Below are 22040 nucleotides of genomic sequence, written 5' to 3'. Positions count from 1 at the left end.
GCACTGAGCTTGTTTATTCAACCTTCTATTCCTAGTGCCTAGAACAGTGCCTGGAACACTGTAGAGGAAGATGTGTTGATTGAAGGAATGAAACTTTCCTTTAGGGACTCTCAAGAGATAGCTGGCCTAACTTAGAATAGAAATGTGTGTGCCAAGGACTTGTGGTTTCAAGTAACAGAAATTCAAATGGGCATGGACACATTTCCAGGATGTTCTCCCTCTCACATGTACCCAAACAGACCCTCAGGCCTTGTCCTTTCTGTCTGGTCCTAGGGAAAAAGCCCATTGCCTGTGCTTTCTAAAATATTAAATCTCACATTCACAAAGGATCTGGTTTCTGCATGTTTTTCTGTATGTTCCAAGCTCCAGCCATGTGCAAGTGAGATTTGTTCATATCCTCTTCCTTCCAGAGATTGGTTGAAATATTAAACTGTTCATTTCTGTTCTTCACTTCCTTTAAGCCTTAATTGGAGCCACTTCTTCTATTGGATAAACGCCTTCCCTGGTTGGCCTCATTTCTCTCAGGTCCCTTGTTTCACTTTGTGTTTCCTCAGTTGCCAGTAGGCTGTGCTGTGATGCTTTGCATTTATTTGGTTATATCATGTATACATTTATTCTGTGTCCTCTATTAGATACTCTTGTCATTTTTTAAGCTAACATTCATGGAGGTTTATCGTGTGTCAGGTCCTGTGTTTAGGGCTTTGGATCCTAAATTATAACATTAATTTTCACAGCAACTGTTAGCAGTAGGTGCCATTATCCCCATTTTACAGATGAGAAACCTAAGTTTTAGAGGAGATACACACCCAAGGATGTACACCTAAGTAAATGCAGAGCTGGGGTTTGAATCTTTATGCATTTAATTTAAAAGCCTGAATCATTACATTTCACACCCACTTAGAGGAAGGCAGGGTTCATGCCATCTGCTTCCTCCAACCACTACCAGTCTTCAGCAGTATGCCACAGAATGCTCTAAGCTTCTTATGACCTGAAAAGATGTAATTTTAAATACAATCAATACAAGTCTTCCGAAGAAGTACACACAAGCAAATTCAATTCAACACCACCAAAAACTCCTTCAATTAAGATAAACCAGTATTGATATTTTGGAGTATATCTTTCCTTGTTTTTAATGCAAAGAATTAAGTATATACATTGGAAACACTGAAGGCTAAATGCATTCTGCTAATAAATTTGTCTTTCTTAGAACCAAAGTTGTGTGCTTACTAAGAGCCATTTGTTTTTTTCTTAGTACTGTTTATGCCAATCGAACTTACTGTAATTCTGTAATCTAATTAAATATTACATAAACCAATGAAATATGAGTATAAAAATAGAGTCGTTGCCAATAAATTAGGTTGAATGCTTTAGCAAAATGTGATAAAAACACATCTCTAAAACAATTGCTCTAGAATTCAGAGTAGGTGGAATAACTGAAAGATTTGAAAATAAATGTTAAAAGTCACAAAGGATTCAACATTCATATTGCTTCACAAGTGTATTTAAATTTTTGTTTCATGTTAAAGAAATTGAAACTGAAAATAGAGAAGAAGATAGATTATGGATATGATTTATGCAGGAAAGATTATGTGGAATTCTAGCCAGCAAATACTCAAGTCCTCAGTGTTAAAGTTAAAATAAAATGTTTTAGGCAGCAGGTGGTTTTTTTTTTTATGAATCCTCACTTTCACTAGCTTTTGAAATTAAGCAATTAACTTCTGATCCTAAATGTGTTAGATAAGAATGCTTCTACTCTATATATCTCAAAAAAGAATAACGTAATTTGCTAAGCAGCTTTTTTCATGTAATACATCATGAACATGTTTTCAAGCCAATAAATATAGATTAAAACATTTTATGGCAATATAACATACATGCAGGAAAGTACGCAGATCCGAAGTGTACAGCTCAGTTTATGACCACAAAATGAACACATCCATTTACTGTCCCCCTACTTAGGTCAAGCAACAATATTTCCAGTACCCCCAGAAGCCTCCCATGGCCTCTTCCTCCCCACCAGAGATAATAGCTATTTTGAATCTAACATTATAATGTTTGTTTTTGAACTTTACATAAATGAAATGTCTGTAGTTTTTTTATTTTTTTTACTTACTTTACTCAATATTTGTTTGTGAGATTCATCCATGTTTTTCACATGTATTATTTGTTTATTCATTCTCATTGCAGTTTATTTCATATGAAAGAACATACCATAATATTTACTCATTCTGTTGTTTTTGTTATATACTTTTTTTTTTTTTTTTTGGAGACAGGGTCTTGCTCTGTTGCCGAAGCTAGAGTGCAGTGGCGCAATCTCAGCTCACTGCAATCCCACCTCCCAGGTTCAAATGATCCTCCCCCAACTTAGCTGTCTGAGTAGCTGGGACTACAGGTATGCGCAACCATACCTGGCTATTATTTTTGCATTTTTCGTAGAGGTGGGGTTTCACCATATTTCCCAGGCTAGTTTTGGACTTCTGAGCTCAAGTGGTCCACTCGCCCCAGCCTCTCAAAATGCTGGGATTATAGGCATAAGCCATTGCGCTTGGCCCTCCATTCTATTGTTGATGGCCATTGGGGTTGTTTCCAGTTTGGGTCTATTATGAAAAATGTTGCTATGAACATTCTTGTACATGTCTTTTGGCATACATGTGCAGGTCTCAAAGTTGTTCTTTTGTTTATATGCCTTAGGAATGGAATTGGCAGGTGATAGGATATGTGTGTGTTTAGCTCTAGGGAATACTGTGAAAGTGGTTGCACTAATCTACAATACCATCATCAATTTATGTGAGTTACTGTTGTTCCCTATCTTTGGCAACACTTAGTTTTGTCCGTCTTAATTGATTTTATCTAAACTGGTAGACCTGTTATAGTCTCTTGTGATTTTAATTTGCATTTTCCTGTTGACTTATAAGCATATTTTCATATGTTTATTGACCATTTGGATGTCTTTTGGGTGGGCGTGTTGAAGTATTTGTTTAGTATTTGTCTCTTGCCTACTTTTCCGTAGAACTGTCAGACATTTTCTCATTTATTTGTACGTTATATATTCTAGATGTAAGTTCCTTTGTTGGTTATATGTGTTAGCAATGTCTTCTTCCACTCTGTGGCTTGCCTTTCCTGCTCTCTTGATAGGGTTAATGGAGCTTCCCAATTTTAATGTTGTCCAACTTACCAATCTTTCTCTTTGTTGTTAGTACTTTTTGAGTCTTGTTCAAGAAATCTTCACTTATGCCCAAGGTCATGAAGATATCCTCCTATGTTATCTTTTATCAACTTTATTCTTTTACATTTCACATTTAGATCTACAGTCCACATGGAATTAATTTTCGTGTATGTTGAAAAGTTAGGGTTAAGTTCCGTTTTATGCTACATTAATATCCAGTTGCTCAAGCAGCACTTAACAAAAATACTATCCATTCCCCATTGCCCTGCCATACAACCTGTTTCATAACATAAATTAAATATCCATATATGAATGGGTCCAGCTGTGGACTCCTTATTCTCTTCCACTGATGTATTTCCCTTGAGCTAATAACACATACTTTGATTACTGCAGCTTAGTAGACTGAGGACCACATCTTCTTTTCACCAATTCCTGGAGATTCTTGGTTATTCTTGATCCTTCACATTTCCAAATGAAAAGATTAGAACAGCTTCGAACAGCTTGTCAATGTCCACAAGTACACACAGAGACACACTCAGATTTGCAGATATTTTTTAATGAGATTGTTTTAAGTCTATAGATCAATTGCTTTTACAATCAAATCTCTAAGAGAGTTGATGTCTTTGCAATATTGAATCTTCGTCTTTGTACACAGAGTATCTTTCCATTTATTTGGGTTTTCTGTAATTCAAAGTTTTATGTTTTAGTTATTTACCTTTAACATAATTCTTTTCAATGGCTATAGAATATTTTTTGGTTAACATAAAAATTTAATCTCCTTGTGTTATAAACTTATGTTTACAACAATGAAACAAAACAAAAACAATGAACATTCACAAATATTGTAAACAATGAACATTCACAAATATATGTATTTTAGTGCCTTTTTGTCTCCTTGGAATTGACTCCCGAAACTGGAATTTCTGGATCCTACAGCATGCACCTTCATATTCCCCAGTGAGTTCTATCATTTTAAACCCTCTCCCAGAGTTATAATACGTTCACCCACTCTTGTTGAACCTGGAGAATATCTCACTGTATTTTCCATTTGAATTTTTAAATTACTATTGACAGTGAACTAGTTTTCATCTGGCCATTTGTAGTTCTTTTGTGAATAGCCTTTTCATGGCTTTTGCTCAGTGTTTTTATATTTTCCTATTAATTAATAATTGCTCTTTCTATACCACACATAACCCCTTGTCACGTGTATTTACAACATATGTCTGTGTGATAAATGAATTAATCAGTATACTTTTGTTACTGGGGTGGACTTTTACGGAAGAGCACAAAAAGAAAACCTTGTTAAGCCTGTTTGAAATGTGATTATTCCCTGAATGTTTATGTCCTCTGCACATTTAGGAATATCATAGCAATAGTGAACTTAGTAGCAGGGACAATCAGCAACTAAACGAAATAGAAGGAAGATAATATAATTGCATGGGAAGAACATAGAAATTAGATCCAGAAAACTGGGTTCTAGACATGACCTCACTGCTCTTTCCCTCTATGATCTTGATTAAACCATATATTCTCTCTGAGTCTTAATGTCTTCATCTGTATAGTGGGCACACTTATTTATCTTCCAGGTCTAAGATGAGATCGTATATGAAAAGCAATAGTGCAACAGTGAAAGTTATACCATAGAAATTATAATGCCAACAAATATAGTGTAAGTGTAGCAAGTTGAATGAATGCTTTATTTAAATTATCGTCTTTCGAGGTAACCTAATTTATAAAATATTCAGCCTAATGGCCATCATTCTGAGTCTGTGGTTTGTGAGTTCGTACTAATTTGCATGACTCCTTTTAGAAAGAAATGGTTTGTTGTTTGAAAAAATCAAGTTGACATCCTTTGTGACTGTTCAGAGTGTGTTTGTGGTTTATTGGCTTCTAGGGCATTAGGTTTCTGTCTCCCATATTGACAGTCTTTATGAGCTCGTTAGCTGCTGTTCTGGTAAAAGCCATTTTGATCTGTGATGAGGGCACTACATTAAAAGAGTATTGAAGTAGGAAATCTATATTTTGGTCCTTTCATTAGAATGTGCCCTTTACAAAAGAGGCAATATGAATTTGCATTGCAAAGGATAGCTTATTTCTTTTTAGAACTCTTGAAACCAGGTAATTTATAATGTCTATGCCATAGCCTTTTATCTTCCTCTGCAAATAAACTCCCTACTCTGACACCTCATATTGGAAGCCGGTCTTCTGACGCCCAGAATTAATTAACATGCAAATACTTGTCTAGAGACATGGGAACAGTGCTTTTTCAATTAGCATTTAAATGTCACTCTTAATGATGTTAGATTGACTCTTTTAAGGGAAAATTAAAGTAGTATAGTCATCTCTGGATTATTTCCTAGAGCATATTGTTGATATTTTTGAAGATATGGGCTTAGTAGGAGCTTCAGTCTTCTACTGTTCACAGACTGATTGAGTCAGATCCAGGGTTGGACTGGACAGCAAAGCCTGGTTGTGGCCTTCCTTTGCCTCTAGTTTCGTAGCTAGGCCTGCTTATCGTGCCCTGTGCTGCTTCTCAGTAGCAAGTGGATTTATGTAGGAGCGGCACCTGCAGGAACTGTTTGCAACTGGGAAGGGTACCCAGGAGCAAGGAGGGAAGTGTAGAGGGGCTTTGGTAGCAATCATCTCCCAAAAAATGAAGAAGATGAACTTTGGAGTTAGAGATGCATAGCTTCAAATGTTGCCTGTGCCACCTTGAAGCAGTGTGATGTTGAACAAGTTGCTTCCCTTCACTGAGACTCAATTTCTTCATCCATAAAATATAAATAGTAATATTTACCAGTCCGGTTGTTAAGAGGGTTAAAGCTGACAGTGCATATGCAATATATCTTACGTAAGTCAGAGTAGGCTCTCTGCTGTAACAAAGAACTCCAGATCTCAGTGGTTTGACATAGGTTATGATGTGGTTTGACTGTGTCCCCAGCCATATCTCATCTTGAATTCCCAGGTGTTGTGAGAGGGACCCAGTGGGAAGTTGAATCATGGGGGCAGGACTTTCCTGCGCTGTTCTGGTGGTGCTGAATGAGTCTCACAGGATCTGATGATTATATACGGGGGAGTTTCCCTGCACAAGCTCTCTTATCTGGTCTGCTGCCGTGTGAGGTGTGCCTTTCACCTTCTGCCATGATTGTGAAGCCTCCCCACCACGTGGAACTGTAAGTCCGTTAAATGTCTTTTGTAGATTGCCCAGTCTCAGATATGTCTTTATCAGCAGTGTGAAACAGACTAATACAGGTTATTTGCTGCTGGAAGAAAGGAGAGCTTTGCTCCATGCAGACACTCAGGGACCCAGACATCTTTCATCTAGTGGCCTTGTCATTTTCTAAGGCCTTGGAATTCTCATTGAATCATCTGTCTCTGACTGGCAGGAGAGGGGAGAGAGTGAGCATGGATTGTGCAGGAGGCCAGGCTGGAGGTAGGGCACATTGCTTCCACTCAGATTGCTTTGGCTAGAACTCATAGCCATACCTACTATGTGAGTTGTTTTTTTTTGTTTGTTTGTTTGTTTGTTTGTTTGTTTGAGACAGGGTCTTGCTCTGTTGCCCAGGCTCTAGTGCAGTGGTGTGATCAGGCTTGACCACCTGGGCTCAATCGATCCTCCTGCCTCAGCCTCCCAAGTAGCTGGGACTACAGGTGTGCACCACTACACTGGCTAATTTTTGCATTTTTTGTAGCGATGGGGTTTCACTTTGTTGCCCAGGCTGGTCTTGAACTCCTGGGCTCAGCCTCCTGAAGTGCTAGGATTACAGGCGTGAGCCACTATGCCTGGCCGCCGTAGCTACTTTCAAGTGAACCTGGGAAGTTTGTGCTTAAGCGAAAACCAAAATGGATTTAATAAACACGTAGTCCATCACTATGTAGTCCACCACAAACATACAGTAATACTTGTTGAATAAATAAAAGGAAGAAAAAATGAAATGAATTTTCTGCTTCATAGATTCCTAGAGTATTAGAGCTGATGGGGGCCTTGGAAGTGATAGAGGTTTTACCCCTTCTTTTATGGATGAGGAGCCTGAGGGCCTGAGGAATTTAGTGGCCAATGCAAGATCATCCAGCTGTTTAGTGGCAGGACTGGAACTTGAACCCACTTTCCCCAAATGCTGCTATTTATTCTGCATTTAAATGTCATTGTTTTCTGCCATAGGGTTGCCCTTGCCTTTTGGAATGTGAAGATGGGTTAGGAGGTGGGAAGGGGGTTAAGGTTGTTCTTCTGATCATTATAGGTAGACTTCAGTTTTCTTTGGGGAAGGAGAGGTTTGGTATTTTAGGGTAGTAGGATAGATATACCCTCAGGGCTGGAGGCTCTACAGCTTCTCAGTAATTTGTACTGAGAGTGAAAATTAATCTTGACCCACTCACTCGTGTGTTTAAATAGCTTTTCTTTAGTCCCATTCTATGTGTAACAGATCCAAGGTTATATGGATGCAATGATGAGTAAGACTGGGATGTTCACAGCCTAAGGAAGGTGTCAAATATTTACACAATAATGACTAAATGAAATGAGGAGCAAGGAAGCAACAAGGTGGAAGGGACCAGCTGCTAGGGTGGGGAGGGAAAGCTTCATGGAGGCAGGGTCTTGAAGAATGAATCACAGTTTGTTGGGAATTTGATCTGTCCTGAAATACAGACACTTGTGTTTGTGTAGTTGGTGTAAATAACCTTGGCTAGTTGTGGATATACATTGAGAAAAATGAAAGAAATAAACTGACAAAAACCCAAAATGATGATCAGTGTTCCTGTGAGCATTTGTTGTCCACATTTACCATTCGTCTATGATTTTGTCAAGTTTTTATCAGTAAATAATTAATAAAATAACCTTCCGGATACAGCTCAAACATCAACAAGCAGTATTTTATCACATGCCAGCAAGTTTTAGACCCAATGTGCCCAATAGTTTTTGGTTGGGTACATGCCCTTAGAATTTGTAGGGGCAGGGGTAAGATGCATGAAATAACAGTAAACTAAGTACCAGTATGAAGAGGAGGGCACACACCTGTGTAGAGGATGTGCAAACACGTATATAGGTTTGGATTAGGAGTCCTGGTTTTCAGAAAGGTTTCTGTGAGATGTACTATTTAGAGCTGAGTTTTGTAGGGTTGATGGACATGCTTAGGAGTTGGCATCTCAAGTATAGTTACTAAATAGTGGTGAAAGAGCATGGGTTACTCTATAGTCTGGCAAAGAGGAGTTTTGGAGAAGGGGGATTGAATGAAAGTTTTATAGTTAGTAAGTGGCAGAGCTTGGCTTAGTACCCTGGGCTTGTCTGACTTCTGTCTTTCTTCCATAGCACCATAGTGCCTTGCTGAGAATGTGGGTAGGAGTCAGAATCCTATGATGCTTTCCATTTGGAGATTAGAGTCAGGGTTGCCAGGGGTCGATTATGAAACAGGTGATGTTCGCTTTCAGCATCATTAGCTCCTCTTTGGTGTGTCTCTTCTCTCCTTGGCATTCATTTTCTCACACCCTTCCCAACTGATTCACAGTAGGGTTTCAGAGGATTCCAGGAAGTATTTCTATTATTTTAAAATATACATTTTAAATTCTAAAAGTATCCTCATGGTAACAATTCAAGTTGTACAAAAAAGAGATGAAATGCAAAGTAATTTTCTCTTTCTGTAAAACCTTTAATCCTCGTCTTTAAAGAAGTATCTTTTCAGAAATTTTATATGGACATTCAAGCACACACAATATATCTGCTTTTATCTGAGAGAACTCATTTAATATATGTATTTTCTGTAATTTGATATATTTAATTAATGTATGGAACAGTCTTTCATACGATTATATAGTTCTACCTTATTTTATTTTAATCACCAGAATAGTGGTCCACTGTACTGCTTTTCCGTGATTCTTATTGAACAGTATTTAAATTTATTTTCTTAATGTCTGCATTTATTATGCACTGTGCTGCAGAGAACATCCTTATCGTGATCTGCACACTTGTAAAGGGGTTATTTGTAGGGGACTTGCAATGGAATTTTTAGGTTGAAGAGTGTGTGTGTTTAAAATTTTGATAGATATTGGGGAATTGTCCTCCAGAAAAGCAGTACCATTTTCATTCTATCCACAGGGTATGTGAATGCCTATTTCCTAAGCCTTTTTCTTTTTAAATAGGACTTGAGACCAGAGAAGAAGAGACAAAGAGCAGAGTGGGTACTAAAAATAAGTGGTGGCCAAGAGAAACAAAAACACAGGTTCACACAAAAACTTGTATATAGCAGCATTATTTATAGCAGCCAAGCAGTGGAAACAGCCCACTGTTCATCAAGTACTGAATGGAGTGTTATTCAGCAATAAAGACTACAATGTGGATAACCTTTGAAAGCATGCTGCTAAGTGAAATAAGTCAGTCATAAGATACCACGCATACTTATGTGAAATATCCATATGGGCAAATCCATAGAGACAGAAAGAAGATAGTGGTTGCTTAGAGCTGGAGGTGGGGAGAATTTGGGAAATGACTCCTGATACGTAAAGGGTTTCTTTCTGGAGTGATGGGAGTGTTCTAAAATTAGATTGTGGTGATGGTTGCACAACTCTGAATATATTAAAAACCACTGAATTGCATACTTTAGATGGGTGAATTTTACAATATGTGAATTTTATGTCATTAAAACTATTTTAAAAAATAAGTGGTGGCAGAATGCATGGTATGGGATGGAAAGGATGAAGAGATGGTCATTCTCATGAGCCTGTGGTTCGGGCAGGAAGACAGTGCCATAGCCAGCAAGGCAGGGAAGGTGGGGGAAGGTGCTCTGCCAGGCTTTGCTGAGCCAGGTATTCAGGTGGCTGATGACAATCAGCAATAGGGGTGGATGGTGGAGGTTTTTCCCCTAACAGAATAGAGACAAGAGGCAGTTGATGCCATGCCCTAGACAGGGTCAGAACTGAGGTTAGTACACTGAATTTCTGACTTGTTGTTCTTGTTCAGTCCTTCAAATACACAGAAGATACTGTTCTCCTGGAAGGCAGTAATAGTTTCCTTTGCTGACCTAGAAATGCCTGCTGTGCTCCAGCATTTGGAAAAGGAAGGTCAGAGAGAGGAAGCTGAGCTCAGCTGCTGAGTCAAGGAAAAGAGAAGAAAGACCTGGGGGTCACCAACAAAGATGAGGCCCTCATTTGTGAATAAGTGTAGTCAGTTTTAAATTTAGCAATTAAGCTCTTTCTACATAGTGGAAGTGACTGTTCTTTTGGAATGTGTTTGCTAGTAAATATCATAAGAATGTTTAAGAGGAAGTTACGATTTTAAGTGACCTCTGAGTTGTGCTGATGGATAAAATTTAGCTCAATGGAACGAGGGTTAATCTCACAGTATACCCTGAAAATTAAAGGGAAATCAACACACTTTTTGACCAAAGCCCGTTTTTCCTGGTGCTTGCAGCTTTTTGAACTTGCTCCTTGCTTCTGATTCCCCATCATCGTGGCTCCGTAGCATACACTAAATCAAACCATGACCTCCAAATCTTCTTAGTTATTTTCAGGTCCAATGTTTTCAGCTTCAGAAAGAACAGAGGTCTCCATGGTTCCGTTTTGAAGATTTTTAGGTGGCTACTGCTCAGTTTGGTATAGAAGCCCAAGACAGTCCATGTGTGGTTCAGTATTGACCTAATAGCAGAATAATTTTGGACCAAACAGAAGTCCTTTTCTTTGTCATTGTGTTTGATTAACTATCCTGGATATGCTTTATTCTCTAAAAACTTCATTTTAGAAAATACCATGGTTATCAAACAACTAGTCTTTGTGCTTGACTAGGACATAAACAGGAATCTCACCCACTTTTAAAACTTTCCAAGAAATAACTTTTCGTCTGATTTTATTTTGAATTGCTAAAAAACTTTTAGCAGGGAGAGAAAATTTGGTTGATGATTCAGAGCGCGAGGGAAAGGAAGCGAGCGATTCTGGCACATGCGCACGAGTTGAATGACAACTGGTGGATATTTTTATATTTATTGCTATTCTTAGCCTAAGGCCTGGAGCTGAGTAGGGAGTAACTAAGCTTAGCTATACTTATTAGACTTAGAGATTTTACTTTGTTCATGTCAATGTCAAGGCCTTTGGGAAAACTTTGATATGCTTAGCTGATTTCTTGAAATACAGTCTTTCTGTCATGTAATTTCCTCTCATTTGGTACATGAAGAATAAAACGTTGACAGGTTAAACTGCAAGACAATTTCAGTTGCTGTTTATTTTTGTCTATTAGCCAAATTTTAACCCACTATTCATAGCCACACAGGATTTTTTTTTGTTGTTGGTGGTTTTTTTTTTTTCTTTTTGGTTTTTTTTTTTTTTTTTTTGAGACGGAGTCTTGCTCTGTCACCCAGGCTGGAGTGCAGTGGCTGGATCTCAGCTCACTGCAAGCTCCTCCTCTCGGGTTCACGCCATTCTCCTGCCTCAGCCTCCCTAGTAGCTGGGACTACAGGCATCCGCCACTTCGCCCGGCTAGTTTTTTGTATTTTTTAGTAGAGACGGGGTTTCACCGTATTAGCCAGGATGGTCTCGATCTCCTGACCTCATGATCCGCCCGTCTCGGCCTCCCAAAGTGCTGGGATTACAGGCTTGAGCCACCGCGCCCGGCCTTCTTTTTGGTTTTGAATTCTTTCTCCTAAATACATTTTAAAGGTAATTAGTTATGGCCTGTATTAGAATTTCTTTTTGTGTTCTCGTGTTAGGATTCTCTAAGTAGCAATGAATTCACAGGAGAACTCAACAGTGTAAGAAAGAGCAAGGTGTTTCCACCACTTACTGAGTTGGGGTATAAGCTTTTATCCTTTGCCAGCCCTGTAGAAATTGTGACTGTGAACTGCCATGACTTAACTTGAAAACACAGCCTGTTCTCTTGTCAGTGGGGCCAACATGTTATGCCTGAACAACGATTATAGGTTAGCATAGACAAGTGAATACGAGTCTTATTTTGTTGGATTCTGATACTACACACACTTAGGTTCAGCTAAATATCAAAATTGCCACAGCCAAGATATAGTCATTGATGAGGACTTTAATTCTATCCAATGTCTGATCAATGTTTCATTCCATAGAAACATAGATGTTTCAATCCAGAAAAGCCTTTCTGTTTTTTTTTTTTAACCACAGATTGAGGAGGCAATGAGATGGAAATACTACTCCAAACTTAGTTCTAACTACCTAGAAAAATTTTTTATTGAAGTGGAATTGACTAAAACCTTGGGCGGGAGTAAACATGATAGTATTGTTTGGCAACTTCAAAAGAAAGAAAAGTTGGACATAACCAAATGGTAGTGGTGATTTTAGGAAAATATATTTCAAAGGAAAAATAACAGGGATTTTTCAACATATAGAGACTTGAAAAGACCATAAAAAATAAAAACAAGAAAGGGAAATAGAGAAATAAAAAGAAAGGAAAATTTCTGAAGCAAAATCATCTTTTGAGGGAATGAGGAAAAAGAGAGAACTTTTTTTTTTTTTTTTTTTTTTTTTTTGAGACAGAGTCTCGCTCTGTCACCCAGGCTGGAGTGCAGTGGTGCAATCTCGGCTCACTGCAACCCCCAACTCCTGGGTTTAAGCGATTCTCCTGCCTCAGCCTCTGGAGGAGCTGGGACTACAGGTGCCCACCACCATGCCTGGCTACTTTTTGTATTTTTTGGTAGAGAGAGTTTCACCATGTTGGCCAGGCTGGTCTCGAACTGCTAACCTCAGGTGATCTGCCTGCCTCAGCCTCCCAAAGTGCTGGGATTACAGGCATGAGCCATCGCGCCTGGCCCAGGAACCATTTTAAGAACAAGGAATTTTTGATGGGCTTGGATATTAAGAGAACATGTATAGAAGATTGAAAGACAAGCACATGAAAGGAACAAATTCAGAAGAGTGGTGTAAACCGGTAAGAAAATATCTGCAAAGCACAATTCAGACTGAACTGAAGCTGAAGAGAATGTTAAAGACAACAAGAAAGCACTCTTTAAAGCTATGCTCAAAACAAGAAAAACAAGTAAAGGCTAAGCTCATTGCTTGGGGCAGATAGAATAATGTTAAAATATGACGAAAAACAGACCTACTCAACTATTTGGCTTCTCTCTTTCTCTATTAAAGACAATGATGTTCAAACTGGAATGTGTAACATAAACATAGTTAAGGATAAATTGAAGCATGTAAGATAGATAATGACAATAATAGTTGTGACTACAATTTCTTGAGGTTCTATTCAGGACCGAGTAGTGTAAAAGAGAATTTAGTTGCTTTTTAAAGTACTTACTGGCAGGTGTGCACAATAGGTATTACTGTTATCAATCGCATTTACAGATGAGAAAACCGAGGCACAGGAAGATTTAATGACAAACCTGAAGTTACACAGTCGGTAAGTGATGGGCTGGAATTCAGATCCAGGTCTGACTAACTTCACAGCCTGGCTCTTTTCACTGAACTCCCTGACTCCCATACCTGTCACATCTGGTATTTTCAACAGGATTGCATTTTTTTGGTTTAAATTATAGCATAAGGCACATAAACAAACACATATCAGTAGATGTTATTGAAGAGCCCCTGTGTGTAATTGCTATGAAACAAGGAAAATGGAATATCAAAATGATAAACAACACATAAAGACTTTCTTGATTACTTTTTTTTTTTTTTTTTTTGAGACGGAGTCTCCTCCTTCTGTTGCCCAGGCTGGAGTGCAGTGGTGTGATCTTGGCTCACTGCAACCCCTGCCTCTCATGTTCAAGTGATTCTCATGTCTCAGCCTCTCACATAGCTGGGATTACAGGCACATGCCACCATGCCCAGCAATTTTTTTTTTTTTTTTTTTTTTTGTATTTTTAGTGGAGACAGGGTTTTGCTATGTTGGCCAGGCTGGTCTCGAACTCCTGACTTGAAGTAACCCACCCGCCTCAGCCTCCCAAAGTGCTGGGATTACAAGTGTGAGCCACCGTGCCCAGCCTCTTGATTACTTTTTTTTAAAGGTTCTTTTTGAACCATCTAAAGCAAAGCCATCAGAGAGACTGCTGGGATCGTGTCAGAATGATTCAGAAGCCAACCTGAGGGGACCCCCTCAGAGGGCAAAGATGAGACAGTTTGAGCATCAAAAGGATAGAAATACATAAAAATCTATAAAAGTCCATGAGTTTATGACAAAATTCTAAAGACACAAGACAATAAAACAAACAAAAAAATCTCTCATTTGTCACTTCTGAGATTGTTAGGGCACCAAGTCATTGTTCTGAAAGTAGATTTAAAAAGGAGATCTCACATCCACCCCTGCTTTCCTATTTACTTTATAGAGAATTACAGCTAATAAGTGCAGAAGGGTGCTAGAAAAGTTTTAAAAACCTACAGTTTTGTAGCATCTAATGAAATAATGGAGCTAAGCAACAACCATTAATGAATGATAAAATCATCAAGTAAAATTGGTGCTATCTAAGAGAGAATCAGGCTGATAACACTTGAGCCCACTGATCAGTCTCCATATCACTAAAAGTGGAACAGCTGAACATTAGTTATGCTCCTCCAATGTGATCTGATAGAAAAGTAACAGCACCACCTGTGAAACAGTCTTACCCACATCCCCTCCCTCAACGAGGCTGAAACAGAAGTTCATTAAACATCCACATCTAACTCTTAATACCAGGTTATAGGAAATACGGGAGACAGAGGAACATGCTAAACACCACTACAAGGGTACAGATCAGCCAATGCCTGAATGTAGGAAGTTCTACAAAACAAGTGACCTATTTTTTTTTTTCAGTGTATAAATGCTATGAGAAAAAAGTGGAGATGGGGAACTGTTAAGTTAAAAGACTTAAGGGACCTGTAAACCAATTGCAGATATGAATTTTGTTTGGAACTCAATTTGAACAACTAAGTAAAAAAATGCCTTTTTTTAAAACATGCAAAAATGAAACATATTCTGTTTATTACATATTACTAAGGAATTATTGGTAATTTTATTGAGTTGGTGGTATTGTGAGTTTTAAAAGCCCTTATCTATTTAGAAGCACTTATTAATGAATTTACACGAGGCCTAAGACTTTCTTTAAAAAATACTCCTTCAAAAGAAAAAAGGTATGTGTATAGGGAAATAGGTGAAATTAGAATGGTAAAATGTAATTGTTGAAGCTTGGTGATAGGTTTTTGGGGGTTCTTTACACTTTCCTCTCTACTTTGTTATGTATGGAAAATTCACATAATAAAAACAGTGAAGTATTCTATTTGAGAGGCAGAATTTTGGCAGAAGGCCTGGGTTATAACCCAATTTGTATAGCTTGGGGAGAGTCACTGCTACTCCCTCCTTTTTTGCCTCTTTCCTTTTTACTTTCCTTCTATTTCTTAAGAAATCATTTGCTGGGCCACATTTTCCCCCAGGGACTGTCCTGGTACCACCAGCCTTCCAAGGTATGGATATAAGTATTATTATTATTATTATTATTATTATCATTATTATTTTACAGATGAGGAAATCAAAGCAGAGAAGGGACTAAGTTTCTCACCCACAAATCCAAGTCTGCCTGTGTCCAAAATCTGAGCTCTTTTGTTTTATTTTTTGCTGGCTCCCAGGAGTGGACCTTTGATTTTATAGTTTTTAAGTTTCTTTTATTTTTAATTTGGTTTATGGATACATTTTAAACAATGAGTAAATAAAGATAGATCAAGTGGAGTAGCATTTGTGTTTTTTGCATATGAGAAAGATGCAAGGTATGGTTGTTATTGTAACAATTACAGAGACTTCATCAAAGGCAAGCAGTGATAAAAGTAAAATGTGTGGCAACTTTCTTCATATTCAGAAAAGAGTAAAAGCCTATACATTGTAACTTTAAGCCATAAAATAACATTTATGCTTGTTCTTCAAAAGCATATATGATCATCTTTTTTATTAGAAGTAGAAGCCTGAAAAAATGGCTAATTTCATTTTTCATGTGTTTGTAAAATACTTTTAGGACTATCACAAGAAATTCCCTAAAAATGTCAAAGCAAATGAACAAGTGAAATCCTGCACACCCCTTGTGCACTGTTTTCTTTACTTACTGAAAAAATTACATTGGCTTTTGTAAAACCCGGGTGTGCTCGTGGGCATGGGCAGACGTGTCGCTGTCATCTGTCATATGTCATGCTCTGGATGTCAGAACCAGACATCAGTCAGGGAAGAGAGCGAGTAGCAAACCACCCCGCCAAACTCTTGCTGCAGGGTGCATGGGGTTCACATCCTCTGCTCAGATTTAGCGTGACTCTCCAAAACACCTGCAGTGCGGTACTTCATGGCTGGTCCCACATAACAATGTATGCCCTAGAGATGTCTGACTAGATCTTAGGAAATTATACTAACGGTTCTGACATTGTTTCCTTCAAGAATCAAGGCACTAAATATAGTCAAGCTGAATGACAAAATTTTACTCACACTCAGGGCATGTCAGTGAGGGCATCAAAAATGGAAGAATAATAAATATTGCTGGTATTTACTAAGTTTTATGGCATGACAGGCACTGCACTAAGTCTTTTGAATATCCAATCATGTTTAACTCTCGATGTCCCATTTTATAGCTGAGGTGGCCGCAGCACAGAGAGGTTAAGTGAGTTGCCCAAGGTTGCACAGTTAATAAGTGGCAGAGCTGGGCTCTAAACCCAGGCCGTCTGACCCCTGAGCCTTTGCTCTTCTAACCACTGTGCAGTCTCCAAGCACCAGCAGAATGAAGTGAGAACCTGCTAATCCACAGCTGCCATGGTTTGGCCCTCTGTGCACTTTCAGAGCACCTTAAAACCCTTTGTTCTGTGTCAGAGCTGTTTTTCAGCTTTGCAGATGTCTGAAGTCAAGCAGAAGAGATGGAGAGGTTGATAAAGCACACGTGGCAAATCTCTGGCCGAGTTGATATTAGAACACAGAGTCCCAGAGTGATTTACTGTCCGGGCAAAAGCCAGTTGGCCTGGCTACCTTGCAAGATGGTTAAAGGACATAAGAATGGATATTCATTCAAGACTGTCAGAAAGAAAGTAGGTCAGAAATGAAACAAAAACAAATGTCAAAGAAACACCACTTTGGTATAAATAAAAAGTTGATTCTTCTTAATAAAGAGCTGTCTATTCTTTATTAGTTTATTAGAAAAGTACAGAGCCTGCTTACTTTGAGATTCTAAAACCTCTTCAGGCACAACTCATTATTAATTTGATGTACTTTCCTGAAAAGAATGATATTTTGACAAATACAGTTTCTGGCTTCAGTCACATATAGAAACATTGGAATAAGTACAATGTTGTGTTTTGCTTTTTTTTTTTTTAATAGGAACTATATTTGATAATGCATATACTCCAAACACCTCTAAAAATAATTTTCAATTGGCAAACTAGTTTTTGGTGTATTTTCCTAGTCTGGGAGAGGAAGTTTTATCATTTAATTTGATAAACTTAGTACCTTTGAGAGGAAGGAGGAGAAAATTTTACCATCTTATGTGGTTGAAATATGCTTTAGTATTTACATAAATGAAAATGATTCAAACTGATTTCCTCTGACGAACATCCGAAATGAAAATAAAAATTGTGTCTACTCCAAAGGGTAGTGGCTTGAGTCACCCACTGGTATGTGTGATCTATGAGTCACCTGCTGGTATGCATCTTCCCTATCCCCTGACCTATGGGTTAGAAGTCAAAGATGCTCTGCTGGGGATTCCTTTGTAGCTTCTTTTCCCCTTCAGTATTCAACCATAGCTGCTGCTGGCAGCTCCTGGCAGAACAGGAATGGGAGACCAAGAAGAGGATATGTGGAAGCTGAGTGATTTATTTATAGGGGACTTTTGGCAAATGAAAGAAAAAAGATGTGAAGTCTTAGCAGTTCCAGCATGTTCATCAGAAATGCAAGCTCATGATAGTCATTTCAAAGGGAATTGTGGAAGAATGGTGTGACCCCACTTCACAGGCCATTAAAGCATATATATGTTTGGTTGCCAGTGAGAATCTGAGTAGCAGAGCAGACAAGAATAAGGACATGTGGGATCGAGGCCTGCGGCTTGTGACCATGAACAAGTCACTTGACCCAGAGTATTAGGGAGGCAGCAGGGAATAGCAAAGGTCAGAGACTCAAAAGCATTAACTGCCTGGCCTATAAAGACAAATGAATGATGTAGGTTTGACATAATGGAGGTACAAATCCGTGTTTTATGCAAAACCTCATATTTCTAAACTTTGGCAATTCATTCATGTTTATCAAATCACTGTTTTAGGCCCCCTTTGGCTGGCCAATGGGCCTTCTGCTTTAGACTTCTGGAATAAACTCCACAGTTTAGAGGTGAAGGAGAGACCTGGATTCTAACAGACCTGAATTTGAACCTTAGCTCTGCCCTCTAAGGAATACGTAAACTTAGACATCTGTATTTAACTTCTCAAAGCTTCAAGTTTCTTTATCTGTAGAAATAAGAATGATAATACCTCCTCTGTAGGATTTCCTGAAGACTGCGGGCAGCATAATACTTAATACATAGTGGGCACATCCTCAAAGGGAATCCCATTACCTTTTCTATGGAAGTAGATCCTGTATAATTTTTTTTATTTTCGTCTTGATAGCCAGTTGCTCACAGTTTATAAAAGTGTAGTAGATGCTAGTGCTTTTTTATAGATTCTGAAATCCCTTCAATTTACATTTTAGTTGTTTTAAAATAAAGATTTCTTTAAGAGACAACATTCGGAGGGATAAGTTTTCTACTTGCCAGTAGAGGTAGAAGGCAGTAAAACCAAATAGATCTGTCAGTTACTGTCTTGAGGTAGAGCCCCCAAAGCGGTAAAACCCACCTCTGACAATGAGGAAACACGAGACAGCATTTTCTCCTTAGGACAAAAGTCTAGTGGGTAATGGCTCTTCTGTGACTAATGGTAATTCTGTACTTTATTCCCATAGGAAATCTAATTTTGAAAGCATTTGCTGCATGCCCTACTATGTACTAGGCACTGTGCCAGGGGAATAATGTAAAGATGACCAAAACATAATGGAATTGTTGCCTACAAGTATGTTTCGGCTGTTTAAGGATTTATATTGCAGTTTGTGCAAATTGTGTATGAGTCCACTTTGAGAGGTTATACATATCTTCCAATAATGTTGCTATTGCTCAAAATATCTTTGAAGTCTCTCTTTGGAATTTGTTTTTAGAGCCCTTGGCATATTCTGCTGAAGATTTTTTTTTTTTTTTTTTTTTTTTTTTTTTTTTTTTTTTTTTTTACCCTAGTGGTATTTATTCTTAGAAGGTGGATTTGATGTCAGTGACTGGCCAAGAGTTAGTTGTTCATCACTAAGTCAGCCTCATGGGTGGTGGTTAAACTGGCTAGAGTAAATTTTTGGTTAAAAATGAGCCAAGACTGTAAAGTAGTATGACAGGGGGTTTTTTTGTATATCACATCAACTGATTGTAAAGATAAAGATAGTTCCAAAAAGGCATTCCGCACATTTTTTGCCCCAAACCAGTATCTCTGGAATATATCTGTAGCTCCCTAACAGGCTAGCTTTGAAATAAGTGGTGCTCACATATGCATATGTTGTAGTATGTCTGCTGAGCCTTGTACTTAACCTCTTAGCAAACTCAGTTTCTTTGTTTTTTTCCTTTTAAATGTTATTTTTTCAAGTTCAGGGACAGATTTTCTCCAAGAAAATGAAACAAATAAGATCCACTCTCGAAGGACCTTAATGGAAAGAAATACATGCTTATACCAAGTTCTTTAAAACTATCCAGACTGGAAAGGATTGCCTCATACTTGACTATGATTATTCTGCCATGATTTAGGGACAGATAATTTCCCATCAGCATGTTTAACATGATAATTAAAGAGTTCCGTAGTGTGGCCTGTTGACCTCATTTGTTCATTCCACAAACATCTTTTGGAGTCCACTGTATGGCAAGCATTATCACTTACCATGATGATGATGGTGAGGCCATGAGCATGCTTCACCTAAGGAAGCCTGATCCTCAAGAATACAAACTCACTCAACAAGAAACTTGAGTGTAATTAATAGTAGTACTGGTAATTATCCTGTCTTTTCCTTATAGGATTATTTGGAGGTTGTGAAGTGGCAAGCCTCTTTAATGCATTTGAAATATGGCTCATCTCATGACCATTGGAATGTGTGTGCGCTCTGGAGGAAACACATCTCTGCCATGGCACCTGTATTAGTCTGTTCTCATGCTGCTATGAATAAAAAGACAACACTGGGTAATTTCTAAAGGAAAGAGGTTTAATTGACTCATAGTTTCTCATGGCTGGGGAGGCCTCAGGAAACTTACAATTATGGTGGAAGGCACCTCTTCCCAGGGTGGCAGGAGAGAATCAGTGCCCAGCGAAGGGAGAAACCTCTTATAAAACCATCAGATCTCGTGAGAACTCACTCACTATTACTAGAACAGGATGGAGGAAACCATCCTCATGATTCAGTTATCTCCACCTTGTCGCTCCCATGTCACATGGGGATTATGGGAGCTACAATTCAAGTGAGATTTGGGTGGGGACACAGCTAAACCATATCAACATCTGACCACAGTGTGTGTGGTCCCTGAGGCCCAAGGGTGGCTCTCAGAGCACTTCCTTAGCAAATGTACCACTGGACCTTTGTTAGAATGATGTTCTTGATTTTTTAAAACTTATTTTTATCTCCTGGATATTCTTGATTCAGGAATGTTCTTGATTTTTAAAGGGAGGGTCTGAGGTAGTTGTTGTCTAGTTGTCTAGACATCCTCCACCTGAGAGTGCTGTCTGGTGTCATAGAAACAGCAATGGCATTGAGATCAAAAGACAAAACTTTCCAGCCCCAGCTCTGCCCCTCCTTAGCAGTCACCTGACCTATACGAGGTTCAGTTTTTCCACCATTTAAGGGAAAATTATAACCTTTAATAGCACTGTTTTATTCACAGTACTCTTGTGGGAATCACAGGAGATGGGGCACAGGAGAGCGTTTGGGGAACTGTGGGTGTTAGTCCCTGTCGTCATCAGCCTTTCCATAATGGAGCCTGGGCTACTCTGAAATAGAAGCACCTCTCCTTCTTTTGGACCCCTGGAGCACTGTGTTCTAGAGTTCTTAGCTCTTCTTCCTATGTGCATTATTTGTAGTATGTCTTGTCCTTGGTGGTCAACCATTTCAAGGTCAGAGACTGTGGTGGTGGTTCCTTTCTTTTTATTTTTTAATCTCCCCTGCCCCATCTTTCTCTTTCCCACTTGCTATGTTGACTGACAAAAATCTTCATATTTCCCGGAGTGCCAGAGTTTTTCTCTGAGAGGCTAGGTTGGTGTATTTCCCCAAACAGAGGCTAAGAAGTACCTGATGCAGTCATTTATTTTCAGAGTGTGTGTAGCTTATCTCCAGCAGATTGCCTGGGAAGCTGGAGATGTGCTTCAGGGGAAAAGTAGTCCATCCACTTTTCCTGAATAGGCTGTGCATGCAGACTTGACATAGCCAACTCTGCAGGTCATGAAAGAACTGAAGATATGGTATTCGACTTCCAATATTTCCAATCACTTTAGAGACAGAAAGGGTGATGATTGGTTTAGAAGAGCCAGGGGATGACTAAGGAGCACACATAAAACAATAATGTTCAGTATAGACTCTAGTTTCTGATTTGAAACATTTTCTAAAAAATCATGTATCTTTAAAAAATTGGAAGCAGCTCAGTGTTTGCTGGAGATGAGGTGTAGAGTGTGGTGGAAGGGAGGGATGACAAAGGGGCAGGCAGAAACTTTGGGGGATGAGGGGTATGCACATCACCTTGCTGGTGGGGACTGTTTCATGGTTGGATACATGTATGAAAGCATATCAAATTGCATGCTTTAAATATGTACAGTTTCTTGTGTATCAAGTGTTCCTCAATAAAGCAGCTAAAAATTGTATACCTTTATTATTCTGAAAGAAGGGAAATTTTGGAAAAGAGAT

General features: G+C 38.6%; 1 protein-coding gene across 11 annotated transcripts in view; it reads left to right on the top strand.

Moving 5' to 3' along the window:
• The window catches only part of LOC105483702 (CASP2 and RIPK1 domain containing adaptor with death domain), a 179153-nt gene that overhangs the window by 96253 nt on the left and 60860 nt on the right, over positions 1 to 22040 (top strand). Inside the window, exon 3 of one of the 11 annotated variants that reach the window (XM_071071308.1) lies at positions 13457 to 13511. The exons of the other annotated variants lie outside the window; for them this stretch is intronic. Within the exon in view, the coding sequence (XP_070927409.1) occupies positions 13457 to 13511 (55 nt within the window). The remainder of the gene's footprint in view (positions 1 to 13456; positions 13512 to 22040) is intronic. 11 annotated transcript variants of the gene reach the window in all.

Source organism: Macaca nemestrina, chromosome 10, assembly GCF_043159975.1.
Source record: "Macaca nemestrina isolate mMacNem1 chromosome 10, mMacNem.hap1, whole genome shotgun sequence".
Classification (NCBI taxonomy): domain Eukaryota; kingdom Metazoa; phylum Chordata; class Mammalia; order Primates; family Cercopithecidae; genus Macaca; species Macaca nemestrina.
The sequence above is the reverse complement of the archived record's forward strand: the minus strand, read 5'-3'. Positions and strand labels throughout refer to the sequence as shown.